The sequence below is a fragment of the Ptychodera flava genome, chromosome 19 (genome assembly GCF_041260155.1).
Source record: "Ptychodera flava strain L36383 chromosome 19, AS_Pfla_20210202, whole genome shotgun sequence".
Classification (NCBI taxonomy): domain Eukaryota; kingdom Metazoa; phylum Hemichordata; class Enteropneusta; family Ptychoderidae; genus Ptychodera; species Ptychodera flava.
Genome location: NC_091946.1, coordinates 33,507,942 through 33,535,268, shown reverse-complemented (window position 1 = coordinate 33,535,268; position 27,327 = coordinate 33,507,942). Strand labels below are relative to the sequence as shown.

At 39.9% G+C, this 27,327-nt stretch overlaps 2 protein-coding genes across 4 annotated transcripts in view; both read left to right on the top strand.

Annotated features, from left to right (window-relative positions):
• Positions 1 to 1,516: 1,516 nt before the first annotated feature.
• LOC139119361 (uncharacterized) overlaps positions 1,517 to 27,327 on the top strand; it is a 147,707-nt gene continuing 121,896 nt past the window's right edge. The window contains exon 1 of the mRNA XM_070683149.1: positions 1,517 to 1,537. The gene's annotated coding sequence lies outside the window, so the exon portion shown is untranslated. The remainder of the gene's footprint in view (positions 1,538 to 27,327) is intronic.
• Positions 4,731 to 27,327, top strand: part of LOC139119358 (uncharacterized) — a 57,161-nt gene continuing 34,564 nt past the window's right edge. Inside the window, exons 1-7 of one of the 3 annotated variants that reach the window (XM_070683139.1) lie at positions 4,731 to 4,938; positions 9,487 to 9,563; positions 9,883 to 10,416; positions 11,020 to 11,097; positions 11,973 to 12,737; positions 18,275 to 19,068; positions 25,160 to 25,958. In XM_070683139.1, coding sequence (XP_070539240.1) covers positions 9,900 to 10,416; positions 11,020 to 11,097; positions 11,973 to 12,737; positions 18,275 to 19,068; positions 25,160 to 25,958 — 2,953 coding nt within the window. In that variant the 5' untranslated portion in view covers positions 4,731 to 4,938; positions 9,487 to 9,563; positions 9,883 to 9,899. The remainder of the gene's footprint in view (positions 4,939 to 9,486; positions 9,564 to 9,882; positions 10,417 to 11,019; positions 11,098 to 11,972; positions 12,738 to 18,274; positions 19,069 to 25,159; positions 25,959 to 27,327) is intronic. The other 2 variants (XM_070683138.1, XM_070683140.1) reach the window with 2 other exon arrangements.

Below are 27,327 nucleotides of genomic sequence, written 5' to 3'. Positions count from 1 at the left end.
AATTGTAAAAGTTTGAGAGTCCGAATGTCTGTCCCCGAGGTGCGTTCTACCTTAAATATGCCTGACTGACACTTTCATTTACTGTAAAACTTATTATGTTTGGCATAGCCGTCCGACTTTTGACGCCAGGTCAAGGTCAACATTTAAGCCGCAATTTTCAATTCCAGGTTCTCGCATTAGTGGAGTTCTCCTCCCAGTCAAACACTTGGCCAGTATGATGTTTGATTTCTATACCTAATTACACAAACTGATCTCAACCTTTTGCTTCTTTTGCTAATCCTGCAAAAGGAGTTTATACAAGGTTAGCGTTTGATTAACGGTCGGTGCAAATAGCCAACGGTCATTGATTCCCCAACACCAACGCTCGAATTTCCTTAAAAAATCGTCTTCCAGTTGCGTTAGAATTTGAATAGCCTATAACCACAGAGTTTGATCGGCAGCAGCTTCGCGCTGACTGCTTGGTAGTTTTCTGCCCTGTTGCGGCCGGAAAAAAACTAAAAAGTGGCATTTTCTGGAGTGTGTTCCCGCGTGTTGCCTATTTGGTGTCCACTTACACAGTGAACGCAACCATGGCTTCGCGCCCTTTTAAAAGGAGGCTCCGCCTTTACAAATGCAACATTGACAAGTGGTTGCCATAAAGCCATTATGGTGCATTATGGTGATAACCGGGAGGGCACATTGTATACATATGTTATATATATAATATATATATATATATATATATATATATATATATATATATATATATATATATATATTATATATATATATATATATATATATATATATATATATATATATATAAGGGATGCTGGAGAATTGATTTTACAATTTCATCTCTACAACGTTGTTTCATGAGTCGCGAAACTCACTCATCATATATATATATATTTGATATATATATTATATATATTTATATATATATATATATATATATATATATATATATATATATATATTTGATATATTAAAGTTACGCGCCTGAAGGGCATGCTGAAAAATATGTCTGATAATAAGTTACTCACCCAAAGGACGAACCGAAAAACGAAACTGAATGCTGAACTTTTGTTCATTGCTGGCACAATGCATTTTAGGCAAATATGAGCCCGTGTCGAAATTCAAAAACACACTGACACCCCCCTTCCACTATTCGGTACCGTATTTCAAAAACATGGTGACCCCACCCCCATACCAAATTCAAAAGCAGGGTGACCCACCCCCATGAATCCATCGGGCCCCCCCGGGGTCGAAGAAACTGACCAGTCCCTTATGACGTTACATTTATCATTGCTAATTGCCCTGAATACAAAACATACGCCATGTGAACCTGTGTTAAAGCTGATGCAGAGGCGTGTAGCGTGAGCATACTAGAGATGAAAATTGTTAATTGCATCGCAACATCCAGGTTCGGACCGTGATCCAGGTAATGTTTTGAGAGGCTTTCCAAGAATTGACCAATCAGCGTCAACCGTGATGTCTTGACCTGACCTATACCCCATCTGAAGTGAAAACCGGCGCGCGCAGCCATCGTCGACTGGTAAGTTACCCCATATTTTGTGGTTGTTTGTTCATAAAAGAGAATCAAACCGGTCAGGAATGATGTCATCGGAAGTGTTAGTATTGTGTGGGAAGGCGATATCAATAACTACATAGTAATTAAAACAATGTGAAGACAAAAACAATGTGTTCTCGAAACTTTGAGTTAAACAATTGACCTTTGGCCACCAAGGGGGTCCCACTGCTGAGCTGTGCCAGGGTTACCCCGGAACAACCGGAACCGCAAACACGCGCACCATACAACTTGTAGCTCACAACTACTCACCGCAGCCAGCGACTGATAAGGCCTCACCGTAAGACTTAGAGAGTAAGACTCGAGTTTGATGCATTCTGCAGACGTAATGTTCTGTCACCGGTCGGGCGACGCAGATTAATTTCCACTGTCAAAGGTCGCAGCGACATATCACCTGAGCGTAGGGCGCCATTTTCGAATGCAGTGTTCTGTGTTTATAGCCAGTTTATAGCCGTTTTCCTTTAAAATCTGTTAATCTTTTGCGTCTGAATCATCCTATAGTCAGGAGACGTACATTTTATCTGGTGGGTGTTGCCTTATATGAATAGTTTACAGTATTTCCTTGTAACATTTGCAATGATTTTTGTGTTCATGATTGATCTCTCTGTATAGGCCGATCGACACGTATTCGATTTTAGCGAGTCGCAAAACCCGGACCGAGACGAGACGAGACCAAAATGACCCCTCAGGCCAGGCGTTGTAAATATATCATATATACAACACTACAGAAAGCTTGAGGTTTGTTGAGAGTGTCAAAGATCGATGCACAAAGCAAGAGATAGCACAACGATTGGAACAACTGAAAAAGATTTGTTGAGGTTTTTCAACTTGAGTTCAAGGCGAGCTTGAAACATGCGAACTACGACGTCGGCACTTTGGCCTAAGCGATAAGCGCCAGATTCAGATTCTACACTGATATCTACTGTGAATTCAAAAAAGGTAACCTTGTATTAGAAACATACAAAAAAGGGCCGTTGGTTTGTGTATGCTAGGCCACAGTGGATAGAGGGACTGTGGCTAAGGCACACATTTAGGCACTCTCGCCAGGATACGGCGGGCAATGATGTCCTTGGGCATAGTGGTGACATGCTTGGCGTGGATGGCACACAGGTTGGTGTCTTTGAAGAGACCGACCAAGTAGGCTTCGCTGGCTTCTTGGAGAGCCATGACAGCAGAGCTCTGGAAGCGGAGATTGGTCTTCAAGTCCTAGGCGATTTCTCTGACCAGACGCTGGAATGGAAGTTTGCGGATCAGAAGCTCGGTGTTCCCTTGCGCTGGCAGTGTTTCATCTAGAGAGGGCGACGGGGAGATTCCCCTCTGTTGACATGTTGGCACCCCCTAGTAATTTGTCAAGGGGTGACCAGCCCCCCATGAAATGGTGCGAGTCACATGTTAGAGATTAAGTAGAACATATGAACTGATGAAGTTCCCCCCTTGATTTTGGGGTAAAGGGGAAAATCCCCCTGTTGATGCCATCCTGGATGAAAGACTGCACTGGGCGTAAATAATGAAGAAAGTCAGCGTAGAACTTTGATAGTGAACCTGAGCTCTAATAATTATGAGCTCTGAAAGGTTACTCACTGAGCCCGAGTCCATACAGGGCCGTATTTTGTGTATAACCCTATTATTATACACCTCCCTTCATTAATCATCCGTATCAACTAAGTCTATGGTAAATTTTGAGGGATGCGGCGCGTGCGATTACAGTTGAAATAAAATTGCCACAAACCCATGAAAATTTGCGCGTCGCGCGTCTCCCGTATTCAGGACTCCGCGTACTATACAAAATACGGAAAGTTATTGGACAGTCAAACTCCCATCGGTAACGGCAGTAGGTGTATAATAAAATATATATATATATATATATATATATATATATATATATATATATATATATATATATATATATATATATATATATATATATATATATATATATATATATATATATATATATATATATAATTTTGGGTTTTTTGAACATTCAGTCATTCTGTCTTTTAATGAAATTGTTGTCATGTCAGTTGTAAGATAGGAACTAAAAAGACGCGAGACGCGTCTCCCGTATTCGGGACTCCGCGTACTATACAAAATACGGAAAGTTATTGGACGGTCAAACTCCCATAGGTTACGGCAGTAGGTGTATAATAATGTTTTATATTTTAAAGAAATGCGCCTTAAGGGCGCGCCGAAAAATTTTAAACACACAGATATCTCATATATGTATATGTCTGATAATTATATTAAAGTTTTGCACTAGGATGGGCTCTGAAAAATACGTCTTATTATTATTAAAGTTCTGCGCCCGTAGGGTGCACCGAATCATGCTACTGAATGATCAAATTTGTGGCTGGCACAATGCATTTTACACAAGTATTAGCCGTGTCGTAATTCAAAAACACTCTGACCCCCCCTATTGGGCATTTCAAAAACATGGTGACCCCCCTACCACCAAAGTCAAAAACAGGGTGGACCCCCATGGATCCACAGGCCCCTACAGACCAGAGAAACTGACCAGTCCCTTACACAACCCTGCGCGCATTTATACCATCATTTTGAACAAAAAAGGGTAACAAACAATACACGATGCACACTGTACACTCACAAATATTTCTTTGACCTCAACTCTTTAGAATATTTAGAATTTCTGAAAATGAAAATGAACGAGCGCTTTATTTATTGAATAAAATGAAGGTTTATTTTTTTTCCCGTGGCATTGATACAGATGCTGCCTATGTGCAAAAAACGTAAATTTTCTATCAGTAAGATAGGAGGTCTTTTGGTCTCGTCCTGTCTCGTCTCGGTCCGGGTTTTGCGACTCGCCTTCGATTTTTGTAGACTCTTTCTTGGTGTTCGTTTCAAGAACGAAATTACTACTATCCTCATTGTATGCTTTAAACCTACTTTGAATGGATAGGCAGTTTTTTGGCGATTACATACCAAATGCCGCTTGAAATATCGAGTGTTTTTTCGAACAAGTGATTGTTGTTTTGAGTCAAGATGGTAACAGTTTCACAGCAGTTTACGGTATGCATGTCCACTGAAGCGGAGGGCTTTCGTAAAACGCACGGATGGTATTGTGTTACACACTGCATTTCTTTTACCAGTATTGTTCATATTTCCAAATTATCAGATTATGCGGTTAATATTGTTAGCTGTATGAATACGAAATACGCCCCATAAAACCGAGGAGAGCATTCAGGTGGTCTAAAGTGTAAAGCACACCCACGTCGATGATGATTCATGATTGGAGAGACTTTGCAAAGAATTGACCAATCAGCGTCCATTATTACGACGCTATCATCTACGACGCTATGCTGTGATTAGAAAGAAAAGCGAAGCCATCTTGTACGCATTGTTAGAGAATGGTAAGTTTGTCCTCTATTTATCTTGTTCAAAAAAGTAAATCAAAGCGGTCAGGAATGGTGTTTTAGTACTGTGTTTGAAGGAGATATCAATAATTACCCAGTAATTGAAAAAAAAAAATTGTGCAGGACAGAAACAGCGTGTTGTCGAAACTTTGGTTGAAACATTGACCTCCAGTTCACCCATGGAGGTCCCGCTTCAACCTCCATGACCTCATCGTTAGAGCTGTGACCCTGGGATAACTGGAACCTCAAATGATATGTGGCTGTGTACCATACAACAGCTGCCATTCCACATGACGACCACTGGGTGCTCGTGCAGTCACTGAAGCCCGCGCCTAAGAGTTAAAGACTGGAGTTTGATGCATGCCGCGCCGTCAACGCCACATTTGTTTGTATCAGTATATTGACGATGCATGCTGTGATCATGTACCACGTGGATACGGCACAGTCATAGTACATGATGTAAGTGGCAGGAATGAAACATGCATTCATCCAGTGCCATGCTCATATTATTAGTACTATTAACACACGAATCCACACTTCCAGAAGGTTATTGGGTCAGTCCATGGATGTACCGTACTATGGTATGTTCATGGTAAGTTGTGCCGTTGCGGAAGCGAATTGGAAATGGTGTTGGGGGATCTTTAATTTCATAATTTTACAGTTACATCATTTATGGGAGGTTTTTGGTTTCACTCCACATACTTATACATGTTTTGAGTACAAGAGTGGCAGTTCACACACGGAACGGCAGTGTTTCATTGTCATGATCATCACGGTCGAGGTCAATATTACTTGAGTTTGCTTAATCGTAGCATAATTGACCTCGTGACCTTCATGACAAACCTCCCCCCTCGTTATTCCATGTAGTCTTGTCTATGGAGGCCTCCGCTAGTACCTTCATGTACAGACCCTCCTAGATCTGCAGAGCAGGACCGTGTCATACTTTATGTTACTGGCCAATCTAGGTGTGGCTGGTAACGTACAGTCCTGTCATGCAGAGCTTAGTCCCTACATGTCTTTTCCTTGTTCATGTTTATTCGTACTTACTTGTCATTAAATTGAGGGACACTAATTTGTGCAAATAGATATAAAGGAATTTAAGTTTCATGCATCCTGCAATTTTCAGACAGAACTGAAAGGATTTTTAGCTCTCTCATTTATATCAGTTCTGTCTGAAGAATCCTTTCAGAGCTAAAAAATCCTTTCAGTTCTGTATGAAGAATGCAGGATTATTGCTTTGTACATGTACTTGAAATAATTTGTGTATAATTATTTATAATGCCCCACTTATATATATACACACACACATGTGTATACAGGGCCCGATATTCATTTTTTTCTTGGTAGCCCAAATGGGCTACCATGTCCTAAATTTGGTAGCCTGGAGTCAAAGACTGGTAGCCTGAGCCGTGTTTCAATATTTTTCCATCTTTACAAAACTCTACCACATGCTCCTCTGCTCAGGGTTTCATTTTCTATTAAAATTTAACCAAATAATTAAAATTCCCTTTAAAAGTAAAGCGCCACTATCTGCATCTTTTAGCATTATTTTTGATGATTTTACTTTCAAGCCAAAATAAGTTTGTGAGAATATACTAATTTAGGTGTGTGTACATACACTTGTTATAAACTACCTGCTGGGACTGTTTATATGATTTTGAACAAGATAAGGATTGCACTGCCATTAAATGTTTGCCAAAACATTAAATCGCAGCCCCATGCGGAAAAGTAAAAACTCTGGATACTGTGCATATCTGCACTGAAATCTTCACATAAACTGCACAGAGTAGTCCAATGTAATGCATAGGCGTGGATGTTTTCAACTGTGACATTGTATGTTCTGTTTCCTTTGTAATATTACCAATTTTTGAAAATGGGGAGAAATCAAAATGACCGTTAAGATTTGAATTGTCAAATGTTTCACAAAGGAATGATTTCAAAAGCAGTAAAAGCCCATATTCCTTCAGTGTAGTATTCAGAGAAAACGGTGAGGGACTAGGAAGATATTTGTTGGTCAACAAATTTCAAGAGTTACAGCCAGTGGACCTCTTCTTAATAAGGTTTTTGACAAGGGGGTCTTATTTTTGCAGCTTTAAATATTAAAAAATTACATTACCATGGTCAAATTTCTGAGTGTATCTTGCTTATTTCATGAGGTTTTTAGCCGGTCAAGGCATACTAAAAACAACAGAAGATGAATCAAAATACCAATGACCACTGGAAGTGATCTAAGATAATAAAAATCCAGTTGACATGTTCTTTTTGTGACTCTACTGATAAAAAGATCACTTCATTATTATTGCCCCAATTATTTAGACCTTTCCATGAATACTGCAAAAAAAACAGGCTGAGAGCGCAAAAAATCTGAAAGAAACCCTCTACAAGCATAACTTGGTTATCTATAGAAACCTGTATACCAAATTTCAAAGCTGTTAGACAAGGGCTTTTGCGAAACACATTTTTTGACCAAAAATGGAAAAAAATTGCCCCAAAAATTCAAAATTGCAGATTTCATCATAATTTCAATAAATATCATTAAGGTGATCTGTAGGAACCTCTATACTAAATTGCAAAGCTATCAGATGAGTAGCTTTGGAAATACACATTTTTTGACCAAAAATGGCAAAAATTGCCCCAAGATTACAAAATTACAGATTTCATCATAATTTCGCCAAATATCATTTATATCATCTGTAGGAACCTGTATACCGAATTTCAAAGCTATCAGATTAGCAGTTTTGGAAATAAACATTTTTTGACCAAAAATGGCAAAAATTGCCCCAAAAATACAAAATTACAGATTTCATCAGAAATTCAAATATATTACTTAGTTCATCTATAGAAACCTGTATACCAAATTTCAAAGCTACCAGACCAGTACTTTTTGAAAAATACATTTTTTTGACAAAAATGGCAAAAATTGCCTAAAAAATGCAAATTTGCATATTTCTGCACAATTTGAACAAATCTGAAATAGATCATCCCTAGGGACAAATTAAATATCAAAGCTACCTGACAGGTACTTTTGAAGAAGATTTTTAAAGATTTTTTTTTTACCAAAAATGACAAAAATTGCCTTAATAATACAAATATGCAAATTTCACCACGACTTGAACAAATCTGACTTAAGTCACCCTAAGTAAACTGTATATCAAAATTCAAAGCAATCGGACAAGCAGTTTCATAGAGGAAGATTGTTTTACCGAAAACACCAAAAAATGCCTCAAAAATGCCCCAAAAATACAAATATGCAAATTTCACCATGATTTGAACAAACTTAAGTGCAGTTAGGTCATATAAAATTTCAAAGCAATTGGACTTGAGGTGTCAGGAGTAGGTAATTGTTGACGGACGACGGACAACGACGGACGTTACAAACAATAAATTCAAACCCCAGAGTACTTGGTCACCCACTAATGCACACACTCTAACAAACTTTGTCAGACCCAGGAAGGTATAGATTTCCTGTGTATTTTGTCAAAAACTTGACAGAAATGGCAATTTTTGTACAAAAAGTTTTGCATTTACCATTATAACAATCCATTGTGTTCTATAAGGGATATATTGTGCCGTCATTATCGTTGCCATAGTAACTACACTGCCTAACATCTGGTATTGTGGAAAACCTTTCTGTCTATAAGCTTGCAATTTATATCTAGTTATTGACACAGAGGGCGCTTTTCTAAATGTGAGTTCAATCCCAGCATTCTTGGTGTGAGACCTCATTCAATAAAACTGCGTGATGGTAACAATATTTTGTATCAATTGCGTGGTGAAGAATAATATTTATTGGGTAATGGCAGCGGTACTATATTAATGGGGAGTTAAAAAATAATATTTGCATGTTTTGTATTTGTTTCTTTACAAGCAAAAAGTCATGGCGGTGCCAATGAATTTAGATGGTTACACACGTACTTCCAGTTACTGGCAAAGTATATTGAACTGATGCTTGTGTAGTCAGTTTGCCGCTGGCATGACTATGTATTATATGGTGTATCTACACTCGCTCTGGCATGCCAGATTGAACAGAATTTCAGCCAAGTGTCATTGATGCTGTTGAATGAAATTTCTCCAGACTGTTTAGGGACAGCTGGAAGGGAGCCCACAGAACAGTCTGGTTAAACCGAGACTAGGTTTTTAGCTTCTCTTTTATTTATAGACTGGGAAGGTATTCCAGACTGGGAAGGTATTACATGTTTAGTGACGGTTTTAGTCATTGCCCATGTTCAGAATGGTGGGCCCAGGACGCATGATGATAATTACATGTTTCTCCAGTGTGGCCCCAGTGTTTGAATTCATGATTAAAAGACAAAGGTTTGCCTGGTTTTTACATTTGTATCCCTACTATTCGTACTTTCCGTAAGATCTTACAAGTGGTTTGATTTTTACCTCATGAGGCCATGCACAGGACCATTTTAATGTAGAAGTTGATTTCTTCCTTTGTAGGAAGAAATTCATCAATTATTCATAGAGAGTTACATGCCACCATGATATTGACAATCACCATTCTGATTTTCTTATCTCTGCGTTCCTTGTCTTGTGTAGTGTGCAGTACGAGTTTCAAGTATGTGAAGTGCTTACATTCTCACTGGACCTGAACAACTGGTAAAAGACCAATACAGGTATGTAAAATGTTGTTGTGTTTATTGGTAAATTGCTAATATATGTAGCCAGTAAAAGTTCAGAAAATTTGTAGTCTGTGTTTGCTGTGGTATAGTCAACTGTCAGACAATAAATTATTCTATTGTTGTTTATGGTAAACAACTGTCTTTATGACTTTATCCTTTGAAAAACAATTTCTATACAACATTATGAGAAAAGGGGAACTTTATTTGTGTATATTTTACAGTTATGGAAATAGTGAAACTGTACATGTAATCATGTATATATCTATATATAAGTATACGACTTGATGAAAAGCATGTTGAGGAACATTACTAGGTTTTCATTTGACAGATATGGATGCTAAGCCAGCATTTCAGCGTTTGTCCAGTGGTGCTCTGAAAATGGGTCATTCTGAGGAGGCTCGGAAAATGACAAGAACTGAAGGACCATACACCTGTAAGACTGCTGGTGCTGTCAGGAAGCAGGCGGTGAATGAAATACGGCGAGGTGGTGGTGACTGGCAGGATGAACTTGTGGTGCTGGGTCAGCATAGACTGCAGTTTGGAATGTTCACTGGGCAGACATTCCGATGGATGCTGGAGAATTGTCTGGGTTACTCCGGGTGGTTGGTCGATGGACTAAGGAATGAAAGGCCGACAAGCACCCCCCTGAGTGACAACAAGTTCAACTTTAAGAAGTATGTTGAATCTTTTGATGAAGGGAGACACGCTGTTAAGTTGAAAAAAAGGGAGCGCATATCCAAAAGGCAGAACACAACCAGAATCATGCAATCAGACTCTCAGGCATCTACATCAACACGATCTGTTCCTGTGTCACCACAAGTGTTATCAAACCCACAGTCCACTTCAGGTGAGAATCTATACACTTGAGAATATATGAGCGAAGAGAATATTGAATGGCGAATATCTGTTTTTTGAGGGATGGGGAAACCGGAATAGGGTGGTTGGTCGATGGACTAAGGAATGATTTTACTATCACAGCTGTTGATAAATGTGAATTTCTGAGTGGACAGGCCCAGTCTTGGTATTGACTGATATTTTCTACTTCTTCATATTAACCTGCTGGGCATAAAATATAATATTACCATGGTAGATACAGGTCTATTGGAAGCAAATTCTATTGATGTTTAATTATCCATGAGATGCAGTGTTATGAGATGAGGGTACATTTCTACATGTGAGGATAAAGCTGATGCTGTGATTGGTTCATGGGTGTCCTTCATTTTCATAAGTGTCCGTTAGAAATCAAAGACATGCATATGTGATCGCATCCTTAGAATACCCATGTGCTCGATCAAGAAATGCTGCTTGGGGCATCATTCCATAATTTTGTCAGGCTACAAATTGTGACATTTTCTCCACTTTTGCACTGTACCTGATTACTTGTTATCATGTCTTCATGTGATTTTACTTCCATTACTGAGGACATCATCGCAATGATTGTATTTCTCAGGAAATGTGATTTGTATAAAGATCGAGGAGGAGGAAATGCCAGCTATGGTGGAAGAGAATGAAGCCAGTGTGTCTCAGGGTAAGAATGCTTTCAACTTATGAACTTTGTTCAATAACACTCAGATTTTTCAAGAGGACATTAAGAGGGCACTCCACCCAACACAGCGTATTTTGCTCAAAAATCACTTTTTTGCAAATATTCATTTAATTTTAATTAATTAACCCAAGATTAATATTAGTGGGGTTCACCTTTCAGCTTGTCAAGCAAATGTAAGTTGCGTGATAAAGAAATGTTAATTTATGCAAATGTATGCAAATCACCCAATTTCGTGGCTTCTTTTTTCTCTCAATTTCAAGATTTCCAAAGAATTGAACTCCACTCTGGCTGGGTCAAATTTTCTGAAATTTCACATTATGTTTTTTAAATGCTATATAAAAAAACTACTATTTGTTCGGCAATAAAGTTCTTACATTTTGAATTTCATTTTGATTTTAATCACTTTTTTTGAGTGTCAGTCTTTCAACCCATGCCATTTTAGAATGAGGATAGATAATGCAAAATGAAATAGTTGTTTCTTTCTACATATATTCTTCTTTCAAGTGAAATATTACATTTCAGAAAATAGCGTCAAGTTATCATTAATAATTTGAGGTTTTTACCCCAAATATACTGCATCCTTCAAGTAAACTACTGCTACCAAACTAAACTTAAGAGTCTCTGCTATTTGAAAATATTTAGTATGAGGGGGTTTCCTTGTCATCTTTGATGAGCAATATTGCTTTGAAAAATACTTTGTTAGCAACATGCAGCTCCACCTTCATGTATTTACCATGTTGTACAAGTTCACGTTGTATCAATGCATCCGTTGGAAAAGTTGGGCATTGTACAATGCAATCATCATTGTAAGTGAAAGGTTGTGACAAGTAATGACGCTCTCCTGTATTCTATTTCAGAACCCAACACTGATGTGGACATGACCAACATAGACAGGCCGCCATCACCAACAGTGGTGCAAGGCAATGAACCATCAGTGTCTGCTGTGACAATGTCGCCAGCAAGTGAGAATGGTGCTGGGGTTGTTACTTCTACAGATGAGCAGGGTAACTTACCATCAGTGCCTGATGTGCCAATGTCGCCAGCAAGTGAGGCTGGTGCTGCGGTTGTTACTACTACAGATGAGCAGGGCAACTTACCATCAGTGCCTGATGTGAGAATGTCACCAGCAAGTGAGGCTAGTGCTACAGGCGTTACTACCACAGATGTGCAAAATGACGTACCATCAGTGTCTGCTGTGCCAATGTCGCCAGCAAGTGAGGCTGGTGCTGCGGTTGTTACTACTACAGATGTGCAGTCCAATGTACCATCAGTGTCTACTGTGACAACAGGAATGACACCAGTAAGTGAGGCTAGTGCCATGGATGTTACTACTACGGATGTGCAAAACGACATACCATCAGTGCCTGCTGTGACAATGTCACCGGCAAGTGACGCTGGTGCTGCGGTTGTTACTGCTACAGATGTGCAAAGCGATGAACCATCAGTGCCTGCTGAGACGATGTCACCAGCAAGTGAGGATAGTGATGCAGATGTTACTACTACCGGTGTGCAAAGCGACGTACCATCAGCGCCGTCTGTGACAATGTCACCAGCAAGTGAGACTATTGCTACTGGTGTTACTACTACAGGTCTCAGTGAGACTCTGTCATCACATATGACTGGTATGTATTTGACATCTCTGAAATCTACACAAGTGTTAAGATATGTGTGCATATACCCAGATTCAAGTGACTGTGTAAAGCTATGGAGAAGAAACTCCTTCACATCAGTGCATTTTTTTTAGCATACACTGTACATATCATCCTGATACCAATCAGTGTGTTCATTTTTAGCCGGATGCCGGCCAAATTGACCGGCTACTTTCGTATTTTGGCCGGCTACTTTTCAACACTGTTTCCCTCTCTGGCCGGGAAATTCTGGTTTTGATAACAATATTTTGATTTTTTGGTGGTCTTGCAAGGCGGAGATAATATTTCAGAAGTGCCGATGTGGCTATACCGGTATATAGTCTAGCAATTTACGTGGTGAACTTGTTGCTATCACTGTAGTACCGAGATCAGCGAATGTGTTGTACTCATACTGAGAATCACTCTCGAGGTCAACCTTGCTTGCCCGATCACAGGCCGAATTATTCCGACGTTCACATCGGGTATAGCTGAAAATTGGACTAACACACAAATTTTACGGTATGCCCGCGAATACGCAACCATTTCCGAATGAAGCTGACTTTTGTTTCGCTCAAACGCGGAAGAGAAAGTCGACACTTGAGAGCTTTGGTTTTCTGTGTAAGAGTAGTAGAGCCTTGTCTTATGGGTTTTGTAGGTTTTTGATCAAATCTAAAGTGACCAAAAGTTACTGAGTCTCATTTTTCATACTTTGAAACGCCATATCAATCCATCCATGGTCAATCACGATGCCAATATTCAAGTCGATTGACATCGCGTTTTGTGGAGGGGCCGTGGTTGTGTGCATCGCGGAAAAGAAAGTCGACACTTGAAAACTTTGATTTTCTGCGTAAGAGTAGAACTTTGTCTGTTGGTTTTGGAAGGTTTAGATCAAATCTAAATAAACAAAAAATTACTTGGTCTCACTTTTCGTACTTTTGAAACGCTACGTCGATCACAGTGTCAAATTTCAGGTCGACCGATATCGCGTTGTGTGTACTGTGTTACAATTGACTGCCGGTGCTTTGTACACACAAGGTGTAGTACATGCTGGCGTTCGGTGTCGTTAGAGGTTTTATTAAACATGAACACTGAAATTTAGCTCTCTTTTTCAATTATATTCATCATCACCAAAAAATCCATAATCAGCTCGCGGATTCGTTTTATTGTGAAATTAGTACAGTACAGTGAATTAAAATCACTGAAAATTGTGTTCCTATATATCATTGAATTGAATAAACTGTTTGACTTTACTGTATCTTCAATCAAGTTTATTTAAATCAGTAAAAAACTTTGTACAGCCAGGCTAGTCAGGATTCTAGTGGATCGTTTTATGGGTTGTGAAAACCCCTATTCTATGATGTATTTCAAAATGTTTGTTCAACTCATGAGCTGAACATAATTCTACACAACAATCTGGTGAAATTTTGCTATTATTCTTGTCAACTGAATGCAGTTGACAGGCCCGAGTGATATCAAATTAATTTTTCTGATGTTTTTTAAAAACTTTATCCCTTGAAAACATGTTGTAATTGACAATGATAATGATTATTCTGTGTGCTGAAATGGTCTTTAATACTGTACAAGAATGCATAAAATTACTCTAAAATGTCTTCAAAATTTCTTGCCAACATCCCTGAAACCCTCCCCCTGTGTATGTTGGAATAACCTTTTATACACTCCATAAGAATGCATGAAAATACTCAGAAATGTCTTTAATTTAAAAAAAAAATACTTAAACACCCCCCCCCCCGGTCCAGGGAACCCTTATTGCACACAGAAGCTAACCGCCCACTTTTCTGAATTTTCCGCCTACTTAAAAAATTTTTGAGAACCCTGTACCAATGCCCTTTTCGGATGATGCATCGCGTTATAGATCTACATTAGTATTTGAAAATTTTACTTTAAACAACAGCGCGCAAGATTCAAAAATTTTAGTCAGACACATCATGTCCAAATGGGGGCAATCACTTGCATTTCTGAACTACATGTACCCAGGGATTACCCTGGCTCAAGAACTGCATGAGATAAAATCCCACGTGAAAAAAAACAGTGGGAGAATTTCAAAGTCTCTGTATATTGGTTAATTTGCATAACAATAGTTGTAATTGTTATGGTAATGAGTTTTTAATGTTCCAAACAATGCTATCTTAGCCAGTACATTAGTTTATATGCAGTATTTATGTACACAAGCATACAACAAGATGAGACCATGGAGGTAATAGAGAAGGAGTCACAAATGAGATAATTATGTTTATTACTATTGTGCACCATTGGTTTAATCCCTTTATGTCCATTGTTTAACACCCCTTTCCCCCCATCTGCGTTGCTGACGGTACCTTCGCAACCGAATCGAGTGAAATTAACCTGGGTTTGCTAATGCGACTCAGTTTTTCCACAGTGTCATAACACATGCGCAAAGACTGTATTTGCGTAGCTTGGGTCAAGTGCGTCATGATAGTATAAGAACCTACACGTTCCGTCCACGAAAAGTGAAGTTACAAGGAATTTAAGTTTTTCATTCTCAAAATCTTGGTAATTTTAACGTCGTTTTTTATATACTTTACATTCGATTGCAGGAACCTTTCCATGTTAGAATGAAAGTTCTGATCACGAACTTTTCAATCATGTACACAGTATGGTGCAGCGGACTGCAGCACTGCCGTGAGCGTGGGTTAAACTTGTAGCGTTTCCCGGTTTCCTGGGTGTTTATGACGCAACGCCAGCAACGCCATAGGCGACGCTGCGATGCTGTGTTTCAATGCATCGTACGTGTTGTTTTTATATCGCGACCATTCATTAAAGTCATGGACGTAGCAGTTACAAGCTATGCTTTCTTATTTAACCTTATCATTAATGCCAGTACAACGTGATAAAACACGGCAAGAACCAAGAACTGGATTTGGAAAAAGTTGGCGTGTTAACAATGCTGCTCTACAATGTATGGCATTTTTTTGTGATCGCGAGCTATCATCAACTCAGTCTCCGCGCCTTTGCAGATACAAAAGCTCCCTTCCTCAATTATCTGTTCCTCGACCTCTTTAACATCGTGTACATCAAAATCAGTGGAACGACTCAAACTTCCCGTCGCGATGCTTGGACACGTGACGCCATGTTTGAAGATCTGTCAACTGCCAAGGGACGGCCGAAACACCCGAACGACCCCGAACGAACTTAATCTTGTTTCTTAAATCCGAGAAAACGCGTTTGCAAGTCCCGCTGGTGCCAACAGTGGCAAAACACATGGTCCCTTTGATCTCCGCCTAGTTGTGACTCCTTCTCTACTACCTCCATGATGAGACCATGCGGGGAGTCGGCAAAGCTTTAAACAGCAAAACGCAAACAAACAATGGACAAACAAATATTTAAGCCACCAACAGAATAAATGTTAGTTATGCTAAACATTATTCTGAAAATACGGCTAGTTTTCAATCGGATTCGAACCCACAACATACGGCATCAGTCGCCAAGCTTAGAGGCCACAGACAGAACCGCTCGGCTAAATCTCCACTCCCAAAAAAGAGTGGTTCAATAGCCGGCTAAGTTGTTACATTTTTCTGACTGAGACCGCTCAACACGTTGTAAAGTTCGTGAAGCACTCACGCACGCATGCTCACTATCATACATTGCACATACACACACTTTATCGAAGCGAAGAAACAAATTTCATCGCTTTAACTGGGCGAACGATAACCTCGGGGACATTTCTGTCCACCAGCAGTGTTACCAACCCGGGGTAGAAAATACGGCTAGTTTTCAATCGGATTCGAACCCACAACATACGGCATCAGTCGCCTAGCAGAGAGGCCATAGACAGAACCGCTCGGCTAAATCTCCACTCCCAAAAAAGAGTGGTTCAATAGCCGGCTAAGTTGTTACATTTTTCTGACTGAGACCGCTCAACACGTTGTAGATTATTCTGAAAAACAACACATTTGAATTTAACAGCAAATTCTACAAACAAATGAAACACAACAAACTGATCCAAATATAAGTATTCTAGCCTCCTGACTGGATGACAAAACACTGACAAGTTTTAAACCACAAACAGTGAAACAAAAATCCAAGGAGAGCAAGTATCAAAAAGCGACTGAGGAAGAGACCACACTCTGGTTTTGAAACGTAGTGTCAAAGGATCAAGCTGTCATTCGACAGCCAGATTACGGCTACTCCTCGCCATGGCTTATATTTACACCAATAGCCAAACACACAAAATTAAACATGAACACAGAGAACGAAAAAATAGTATAGGCGATCTGTGGAGCCGCTTTCCCTTTATTACATATCTCGACAGAGGGAACAGAACATTTCACCCCAGTACGTCCTTGTCATGGCAGTCTAACCAAGACCCCTACAGTACACAGCTAGCTAGCCCTGCATACAGGTCTGTGTGTTCCCAGCGTTTTATACGCCGTATAACGCCGGGAACACACAGACCTGTACGCAGGGCTAACAGGCTGGTCTTGCAACCATCACCAATACTTGTCGATTCTTCGTCCTCACTAGCGGATGCGATCGAATCCATACTTTCTAGTGCGGGAGTAACGGAAGTTCAATAGAGCATTTACGTTTTTTCTTCGCACTACCACTCGTACTGGACACGAATTCCTTCGAAAGGGCCATTTTGAGCGATGACAACACGCTAAACATCAGCAATGAACACTTGCTGTATGGACTGCAATGATTTGTCAATGAACGCAAAACTTCCTTTTGGCAACCAATCACAAACGCTGTTTGAAACGGGTAACTCTGCAACAGGTTCTTGGTACAGAACTAGTGTAATTATAGCGCTCTCTTACCGACACAATGAGTGGTTCTATACTGAAAACCTGCCAAATATAACCGATGAATTTAGATCACGAATATGTATCACGTATGCGCCATTTGCATTATCAGCGCGACTTTTTTGCCCAATTGATTTTTCCAAATGCGATTTTTCTGATTTTTGAGCGTAAATATCGCGTCATCGCGCCCCAAAGTGATCCCTGTGTATCCTCATTCTCTTTACTACGCATGTTGCTGTCTGCAAATATTCCATTTGCAAAAATAACCAGCATTGGATTAGAAAACGTCTCCTTGTTCTGATCGTAGTGGTGACAATGACGCCAGCAACATCAGATGAAATCAAGTTTAAACAAAGCCTATTTCTGATAATCTCTATACTCTTTTGAAAGATAAAGTAACAATGAAAGAATTAATATAATCAAAACGTGCAATCAGGTGATGCTACATGAGACAAGCCATCACCTGACTGTTGCTCAGCTGTAAGTATATGAACAATTCATTGGCGAAATGTTTTCGAGCTTTACTGAAGGGCATATTTCTTTCAATCAAATATTTCTTGTGATAGGATCACAATTGCTGCCAGTTCAATGTAATTTTCAATGATTTACCTGTTGTCATTGTTCTGCATACACCTTGATTTCTGCTTTATTTTTTGTCGGTACACTGGCATTGCATTAGGATTTGCACTGGTAAATAAATGACATCATTATGTAGTTTGTTTTGTACTTACAGTTAACTTTGTATTTCAGACATTGTCTTGCCTGATGGATGGAAACAAACTCTGCCAAAAGCTGACCATCTGTGGATTTCCAAAGCCCTTTTCCAAACTTCAAACAATGGACAGGTGGAACCAGACTGGTCAAGGATTGACCAGCTCTGGTGGTATCCTCCACATCCAAGTGTGAAACGCAGTCAGCTGCCACGACCTGACGAGTATTATGCTCAGAGACTTCTACTGTGGATGCCAAGACAGTTGTTGCAAGCTCGCCTTCTCTGTCCCCAGCCTACCTGTCAGTGCGAGCTGACATCTCTTGGTATTTACCCGTATGTGCGCCAGGTTCTTGATGTTGATGGTTTCTACAACCTTGCAGCAGAGCACCTGGAGTGTCAATCATGCACAAATAAAGTTATCAGCTGGAGTGATGCTGTAATCAAACAGCTTGACGTGGGACACCGTTTGCAATTTCCTGTATTTCTGTCAACCAGAAATGCTTGCAACAATCATGTTGTTAGACTGTTACGTCAGAGTGGAACGGGAAATAGTGTGTCTCAAGTGCAACGTAAGATCCAAGAGCTACATAGTGATGCCTGGCAGAAGAAAACTGTTCGATATTTGGCAGACTGTCAAGGTTTTGTTGATTCACACGTGAATGGACTCACAACTAAGCCGACTTTTGAGGATCCTCCTATCATGGCACCCATCCCCACTCACCATTGGTTTGAGCTCATCTATTGTAATGATGTAATACAGAGACTGGATGAGATAAAAGCTTCAGTGACGTCAGTTTTTGGAAGAGTCCTTAAGTTACACTCTACCAAGAAGGTATGTATTGTTAAACAAATTGCTGGTAGGAAATTCGTGTTCATTTGTAAATGACTTGAAATCAATACAGACATCCAGTTGTTAGTTGTTGTCTTGTCATTTTCAAAGGTCGAATATGGAGAAAAATCAAATAGCATTCATGTCATCCCAATATGTGACCAGCTGCCATAAAGGGGACTATTCAAATTTCATACTTTTAAGAAACCAATCAGATTGTCTTCCCTGGGTAGTTAGCGCTTTGAAAATAAAGTGAAAGAATTAAACTTTTGCTCAAACTTTCCTCAAGCAAACTTTCAAGCATTCTATTTCAAAATCAAAAATAAATGTCGGGGTTACTGTGCAAATTATTGTATTAGAGAAACAAATTACACAATATTTACAGATATTTGAAATTCAAAATGTCCGCCACCCCTGTGTTATCTCTATGAGGAAAATAACATTTCTGATTGTCACAAAACTAAGCTGTTGAAAACTTCATTTACACCATAAGCTTCAAAATGAGCCCCCTGCAAGTGTTTCAAAGTGAAACTAACACACTGTCCCAACTCGCCTCAGGCACGCCCAAGGCTCGTCTCAGACCACACAGGCATGCTCTCAACAGCTTATTATCTCCCACCAGAAATAACCATTATATTACCATGCCATGTCCAGTGTTCGCGCTAGGAATTTTTTCAAATTAGCCACGGTCTGCTGATGTGGCTAATTCATGCAAAAAAAATTAGCCACAGCAGTGTTCTGCCGAGGCCGCGGCCTTGCGCCATTGCCGCAAAAATAATTTAAAATTGAAGACCCCCAAAAAATCAATCATCGGGTCCGCAAGGCGCAGCGCGCCGTCAGTCCCACTAAACTTTCGGTAAAAAAATACACTTATTTACGTGCTATACGCGAAAGGCCAAACGCGGAAGTAGACATTCCACGCTGCTCATGTGTGCATGCTACTCGAGCGCTCGTGAGAACATGTGACGTGTTGCTTCCATAGCAACCTTCAGTGATTTTTTATTTGCATAATCCTGAACTAGGTTTTCATTGGCTAGATTCGAGTCAGCCAGTCAGCGTCTCTGTTAAATTCAATGCCTCACAGTACTCTCTGGAAAGGAAAATGGCTTCCATGAATAAATCAAAACGCCGAGGCAGAACAATTCTTAGTTTCTTTGGACCAATTCAGCCCCTAAAAAGGCAAATCCAACAACCGGAAGAGTGAAGACATTTCGATCGAACATGACATTGTGTCTCAGCCGTTTACATCATCGGAAACTGAAAACCAATGCACGATGCTGCAATCCACATCGGAAACGCATTAGTCAGAAACAGAGCAGTCTCAAAACATTGAGCAGCCATGCATCGGAAACTCAGCCTTCATTGAGGCATGTTCGACGTCTTCATGAAAAATGGTTACGTGATTTAAGCTGGCTCCACTACGATGACTTGCAAAGTATGTATAAAGCATAATAATAAACAAATTTGATGACCTGAGACAACATGAATTTCCGAACTAGTACACTTACTCGCCATGTAGACTGTAGGTAGGACCATAAAACCGCAGCACTCATGGAATCTGCGAGTTCGAACTTCGAAACAACAACATGGGTATGGCACGTAATAAAGTGTATAATTGTCTTGAGAATGACCCCCTTTTTTCAACAGCGACCCACTTTTTGAGCTTCCATGGGCCCTCAGACCCTACTGATGCAAAACCTTGGCAGAACACTGCCACAGCAAAAATTGATTAGCCACGCAAAAATTTTTAACTCAAAACACAAAGATGTGCAACTGATGTAACTCTGTTATTCAAAGTAAACAATGTTGGACGTCACGGGAACATTTCTAAACACACTTCATGAGCAAATCATTTTTGAGTCACAAACTCATGGGCTAGAAGACAAAAAAATTGCCCAGCCTGTTTCAACTGGCCTGCCTGTGACTTGTGGTTTCGCTGCCTGCTCTCCAGCTGCAAAATGTGAGGGAAAAATTGAGTCTGACATGAAGATTTTTTCCTAAATTTACGAAACTTGTGTACCAAAAACTATAGCAAAATGCCACAGACTTTTTTCTCCTTGTCTTTGAAGATACGAATCAGTTAGGCCTATTTTATACATGATATGACTATACTATACTTTTGTGCTTGCCTACAACCTCGGAAGCTCCATGTGAATATCTCTATGAACACAATAACCCTATGCCTTGGAAGCATTCTTTGATACCCTTGTAATATTTGCGGAAATAAATGAAATACAACAATGGCAACAACAACAAAACTCACAAAAAATAGCATGTCATGCGATCGCAATGTCCGATGCAATGGTGGTTGACTCCTAGTACATGCATGTGTTGTATTATATTATATCATACTACCATGCGCCATTCTGATTGGATGAGAGCTCATTCCACCGATGCTAAAATATTGTTTTAGCACTGATAGCGGTTGTAAAACGGGCCCCTAAAGCAGCATTTTTGATAATTGCCCGGTCAGTGCATTTGAACGATGTGGCTCTGAACTTAATCCGAAACAGTCCGCTTTGTTTCAAAGACCGAGTTCGAATTTCGATACAGAGATAAAGTATGGTTCTGTAACTCACCTCTTGGTGAAAGTAAGCAGTCTATGATGAAAGAAATCTCTGAAGCAACACATTTATTATAACAGCGCACTGTGTAGTTTGCTTGATCGATTCAGCAGGAGTTGAGACGCGACATACTGCTCTTTAAAACGAAGCTACTATTCGTTCATACACAAATAAATTGAAACTTCCTCACAGTAACGGTACGTCAGATATTCCTTCCTAAATTTTGGGCTGTAACAGACCAGGTTGTTCTAACGATGTTAAACCCAAGAACTTGAAGTTCAAAATAACAATGCGATCATTCCTGACGACTGCGACGAAAATCGCTGTGTCAGCGTCCAGCTCTCACTGAATCGGGCAACACACTCTGCTCGCATATTGCAACTGTTCATAACAGTTGCTGTAATCCATGTCTGGATTATTTCAAAACTGCACGTTTTCTGGTACAAATTATCCATCCAAAATATCCATCAAAAATAGAACCTGTAACCCCACTAGCTGCACCACCTCCTCTGTCTGAATGTTACGACGTTGCGCACACCGGACTGACAGTGAATGAGAAAAATCTATTTTTAGTGTAGCCTACTACGCCCCCCCCCCCCCCCCCCCCCCCCCCCCCCCCCCCCCCGAAAGAAAAGCACTATTGTTTTTATGTAAATTTACGGAAAAATTGTTACTTTTTCTTTTGCAAATAAGTTTGGCCTATCGGCTCGTGCTATATGTCGCGCATTGTACCAAAATCTCGTGTATACCCTCCTGCAGCGGGGGTTATTGCTTAATTATACGGCATGGACGGTCATGATGAGCGGACTATTTGTTGAAAGGGATGAGCAAATATCATGAACGTTTAAAAAGCCATTACGTTTGATAAGATTACCTTACTGATGAAAGAAAGCAGTAGAGAATAACAAAATAATGGAGAATGGAAGTTCAAGTGACAGAACTGCGAGTAAAACCAAACTTATTTGCAGTATTTTTAATCCTCGGTCCCTCTGCCCAAATAGAAGAGTCTTTTTTGATGTCATATCCGCCATAGCTGCTATGCCAGTCGGGTTATCTCAACGTCGCAATGGACGATTATTTTCTTTCTTGACAAGAGAGATTTCATCTGTCACAGCATGATCCAAATGAATGATAGTTTTATTTAAGGAATTTCACTCATGACTACAACAAATTTCATTGCTATATTGTTTATTTTTATCTTTGAAAGGACTGTGGTTTGCATGCTGCTATGGCTGAATCATAGTGCATGCATGTACTAGACCCACATCAGTTGCATGTTTACGGATGAGCTTGACGTCAAATCGTATGGATTTTTTGTCTTTTTTCTGAGATTAAATTCAAGCTGTAATTTCTTAGAAATTTGTCTTCTTCATCCCAGAATTGCATACGTTCTTCGAAATCAAACTTGGCTGAGGAAATTTATGTCAGTTACATAGGCTCGGAAACGCCCATCTCTATGTTCCTTTTGCTGCAGGCAACGCATTTCTACATGTCGTTTGCTCCTGATCAACTTTGCTACTCTCCTCAGCTGTCTCCTACATTATGCTAGCCCATCGGGCTAAGAGGTACAAAAATTACTTTCCCGGCTAGTAGAGGTACCAAAAATTACTTGCCCGGCGGTAAAAACTGATAGCCTGTGACTTCCTATTCTGGTGACGGAGTATTTGGGTTGCTTCCAGCACCCGGAAGTAATAGTGCGGAGGCGATCGTAGTTGAGTGATTGATCCGACGATGTGTCCAAACAATTTTTGGGGGACGAGAAATTCAATTCGCAAGCGTGGCTAATGACTTTCAAAAAATTTTTGCCAAGTGAGAGTTTTATTCGCATTTTGCGAGTGTGGCGAGCGCTAGCGCGAACACTGATGTCCGTCACATTTTAATTGGTCGAGCTGAACCATGTGACTGACCACAAATACACAGTAATGGTTTGTTTATGTGCCTGTGAATATGAATAATATCGTGAACAATGTAACTTAACAGCTAAACCGTAAATTGTTACTCGTACAAAGATCATAATCAATCACAAAACAAAATGGAGCACTTGTGGGCCAAGTTTAGACACTTTTTTCAAAAAAATCTCCAGATTTGCAAAATTTTTACAGTACGCGCTACTCACTGAAAATGTTCTTAAATTTTGATGTTTTTTGGGGTTTGTTGATAATATAATGGAAATAACAGACTTAGCGCTGAGCATTAATGTTATTTATGGGTGCGGGCGATGGGAAATGTTCTTAAATGTTGATGTTTTTTGGGGGTTTGTTGATAATATAATGGAAATAACAGACTTAGCGCTGAGCATTAATGTTATTTATGGGCGCAGGCGAGGGGAAAGCCAAAATTAACAGGCTCGGCAAGCCTCGCCTGTTTATTTTTGGCTTTCCTCTCGCCCTTGCCCATAAATAAACTTTAATGGTCAGCGCGTCGCCCGTTAATTCTATATTAACATTCATATTTAAATGTCGCTACGATAACTGACTCAGCCACATCGTAGTTACATTGAGCAAGATTAAACTCAACCTAACCCTTTAGACTTGTAATTTCATTGTAGACTGGCCAACAATTTGTCACACTAAGGGTGCCTTTTATTCTGCATGTAAATCTAAGCACCTTCACTTCAAAGGAAAGCTTGTGACCCACTTTGTTGAAGGGTCAAATCTCCATACAGTTGATAATTATACCCTCCAATTTATCTAGCTGTGTTTGTGGTAAATTTCTGAGCCAGGCGAGGGTCACTGACCATGGCCAGACTTTGTTTTCAAGTCTGCAGTGGCAAGATGAAGGCCAAATTTGTTGTATGGCTCACTTAATTATTTTATTTTTTGGGGTTTGGGAAATGCATCGGCGACATTTAAAATTGTGTCAAATAACGACTTCATCTGGAGTATTTTAAAATCATAAAATAGAGTGACATGAAGCTCTGGGAGTTACAAAGGCAACTTGTTTGGAAACTCAGTTGACTGTGAATCTATCAATAACAGACTGAGATATTCTTAAAAAAACAAGCATGTTGTATTTTGTACAAGTAATGAAATATGTGTACTTCCGTTCAACACCGAAATATCGCGTTTTTTGACATTTTCATATGAGAAGTGAAATCGTTTCGTTAAACAACTGCATGTGGGGACTGTGTCATCAACTATGACTCGTTTTTAATGTGATATATATTATTAATTATTAACGCATCTTATAAGCCCAGCAGGCTGCATGTGGCAATAGAAAACACTTCATTGTAACTTATTTATATGGTGAATAAGTCCACATAGGACACTTAAAGAAATAAAATACAAAATACAACAACAACAACAACAATAACTTGTGAATTCCTGCCCTTTGTCATGCTCGTGAATAATTTTGTATACAACTTGTCTCCAATGGGTAGCCTGAGGTGAGCCTGAGGTGAGCCTTTTGGTGTGTTTGTTCTGCTTCGAACTGTATTCTGATTTAAGTCAGATTTAGGGACAATATCTTTTACATGTTTACTTTCATGTTGCAGTTTTTAACAGCTCTCTTATTTCATTTTCTTGTTCAAGATTGCAAGGAAACTCTCAGGTCATGTTGCTGGTACAGCAGTCAGCACCACCAGTGTAGGAAATGAACACGGGCAAGTGCTCGTCAGTGTGTTAGCAGCAGCTAAAGGAGGAGGTGGTCTGCATCCAATGATCAATGGCATTGTCCAACGTTACAGTCGTGCCAATAAACCACCTCCAGACCTTCTGTACGTTGATAAGAACTGCTGTGATATTCGGAAGAGACTCGAGATGATGTTCCCTGGATGGCCTGACCTAAAGATCAGACTGGACATCTCACACTTCATGCGCCCGTTTGCTGCTGCTTGTACAAGCGATTCACACCAGCTGTATGACACATTCATGCAACAGCTGTCATCATGTATTTTTGAATGGAGTTCTGAGGATTTAGATCGATTGAAGGCTGCCACATGGGCACAGATGGTCTTAGAGAAAGGTGTCAACCCTTCAGATCAAGATGTCATGCAGCGGATTACAAAGAAAGAGCTGAGCATCCATTGTCGACGTAAGACAAGGGGAGTCGCAGACATTACCATTCGCATATACCACGTGCTCCAGACCTTTGATGGTAAACAGGGTTTGGACATCATGGGTGTACCATTACTCGACAAGCGTTGTATATGGAATGTATGGGAAACACAGAAAAAGCACATTGACTGTATCCAGGATCCCCCTAACTTCCAGCTGTACTTAAAGACTGGCGAGCTCTGTAAAGATGGTATGATGTTGCCAATTTATCAGTGTGTCAGAGGCTGTACATCTGTAGAGTCTTTCCACGACTGTCTCAATCAGTTTATCCCAGGTAAATACTGTTCGCATTGTTAACAGAAAAGTACAGATATTAAATCGGTTCAGTTATACAGTCATGCCCAAAGGTAGCTAAATTGGTAAATTTCAGAGATAGACCCTACCAAAGTTAGATATACACGAGATTTTTAGTACAATGTGCAATGTGTAGCACAAGTCATGAGCCATGAGGCTTAGTGCTGTATGGAGATGAAATGTGCCCAGATTGGATGAAGGGGCGCTGTTACATAATAACAGCATTTATTTTTCCGGCCTTTCAAGTTAGTGTTTTTAGTCCCCACGGACACCATCTGGGGGAACTTATAGGTTTGGTCATGTCCGTGTGTGCGTTCGTGCATGCATCAGTCCGTGCGTCCATCCGTTCACGCAGATATCTCAGTGATGCCCAGAGCGATTTCATTCAAACTTGGTACAAGGATTACTCCTTATGTCATACATATGCACGTTGATTGTTTTGTGATCCAATCCAATGTGGCCGTGCAGGGCTCGAAAATTTTTTCCCTGGTAGTCCACTTGGACTACCATTTTCTGAAGTTGGTAGCCCAGTGACAATGGCTGGTAGCCCATGCATATTTTAGTTTAGGGATATTGTTTTTCATTAACCAGACAAGAAAAAGCAATATTTCAAGATTCTGTCTACTCATTTGATGTTAATAATTACACACCTAGTACCAAAAGGAAACAGGTATAAGGCCCCCCCACCAAAAAAAAATGTTTCTGCTCCCTTGACATTCATCTAAAGTGATGCGGCAATGCGCTTTTCTTTTTTTCCTGTTTTTCCTTAACAATGCTGGTTTGGCACTATTGATGCAACAGTTATTGTCTTTTATCACTGGCTGCATAATACTTCAGTTTTCTGTTTAGCATTTTTAAGACATGCAAACAGGGATATCAAGGATAGCTGTACTGATCAGTATGTAACATAATAAAAATACCATGACGCGCAGGTTCTGAAATGATGCACGCGGTGACCACAGTGGACAACAACAATGGACAACAGTGATACTCAAAAGTTTGGTGATCTATTGGCAACTTGTTTCACTCTCAGAGTTGTATGAGAATTTTGATAGTCAGTGTTGGCGCTAGGAATTTTTTCATTGTACCGTAAAATTCCCAATTGAGGCCGCACCTCTAATTGAAGCCGCACCCTGACTTTGAAACATTGTCTTGGCTCATTGTTTGCCCATTTTGGGTTTTTGAATTGTACCATTATAGAAGCCGCACCCCTTCTCTGAGCCCATCATGAAACAATGCATGCTGAAATTCACACCAGCTGGCTTACGTCGCCTCATTGACTTGTGCTAATGATTGACAGGTGTCTTTCTTACAGAAAAAATACCAATAAAAAGTTCCTTTTTAACACT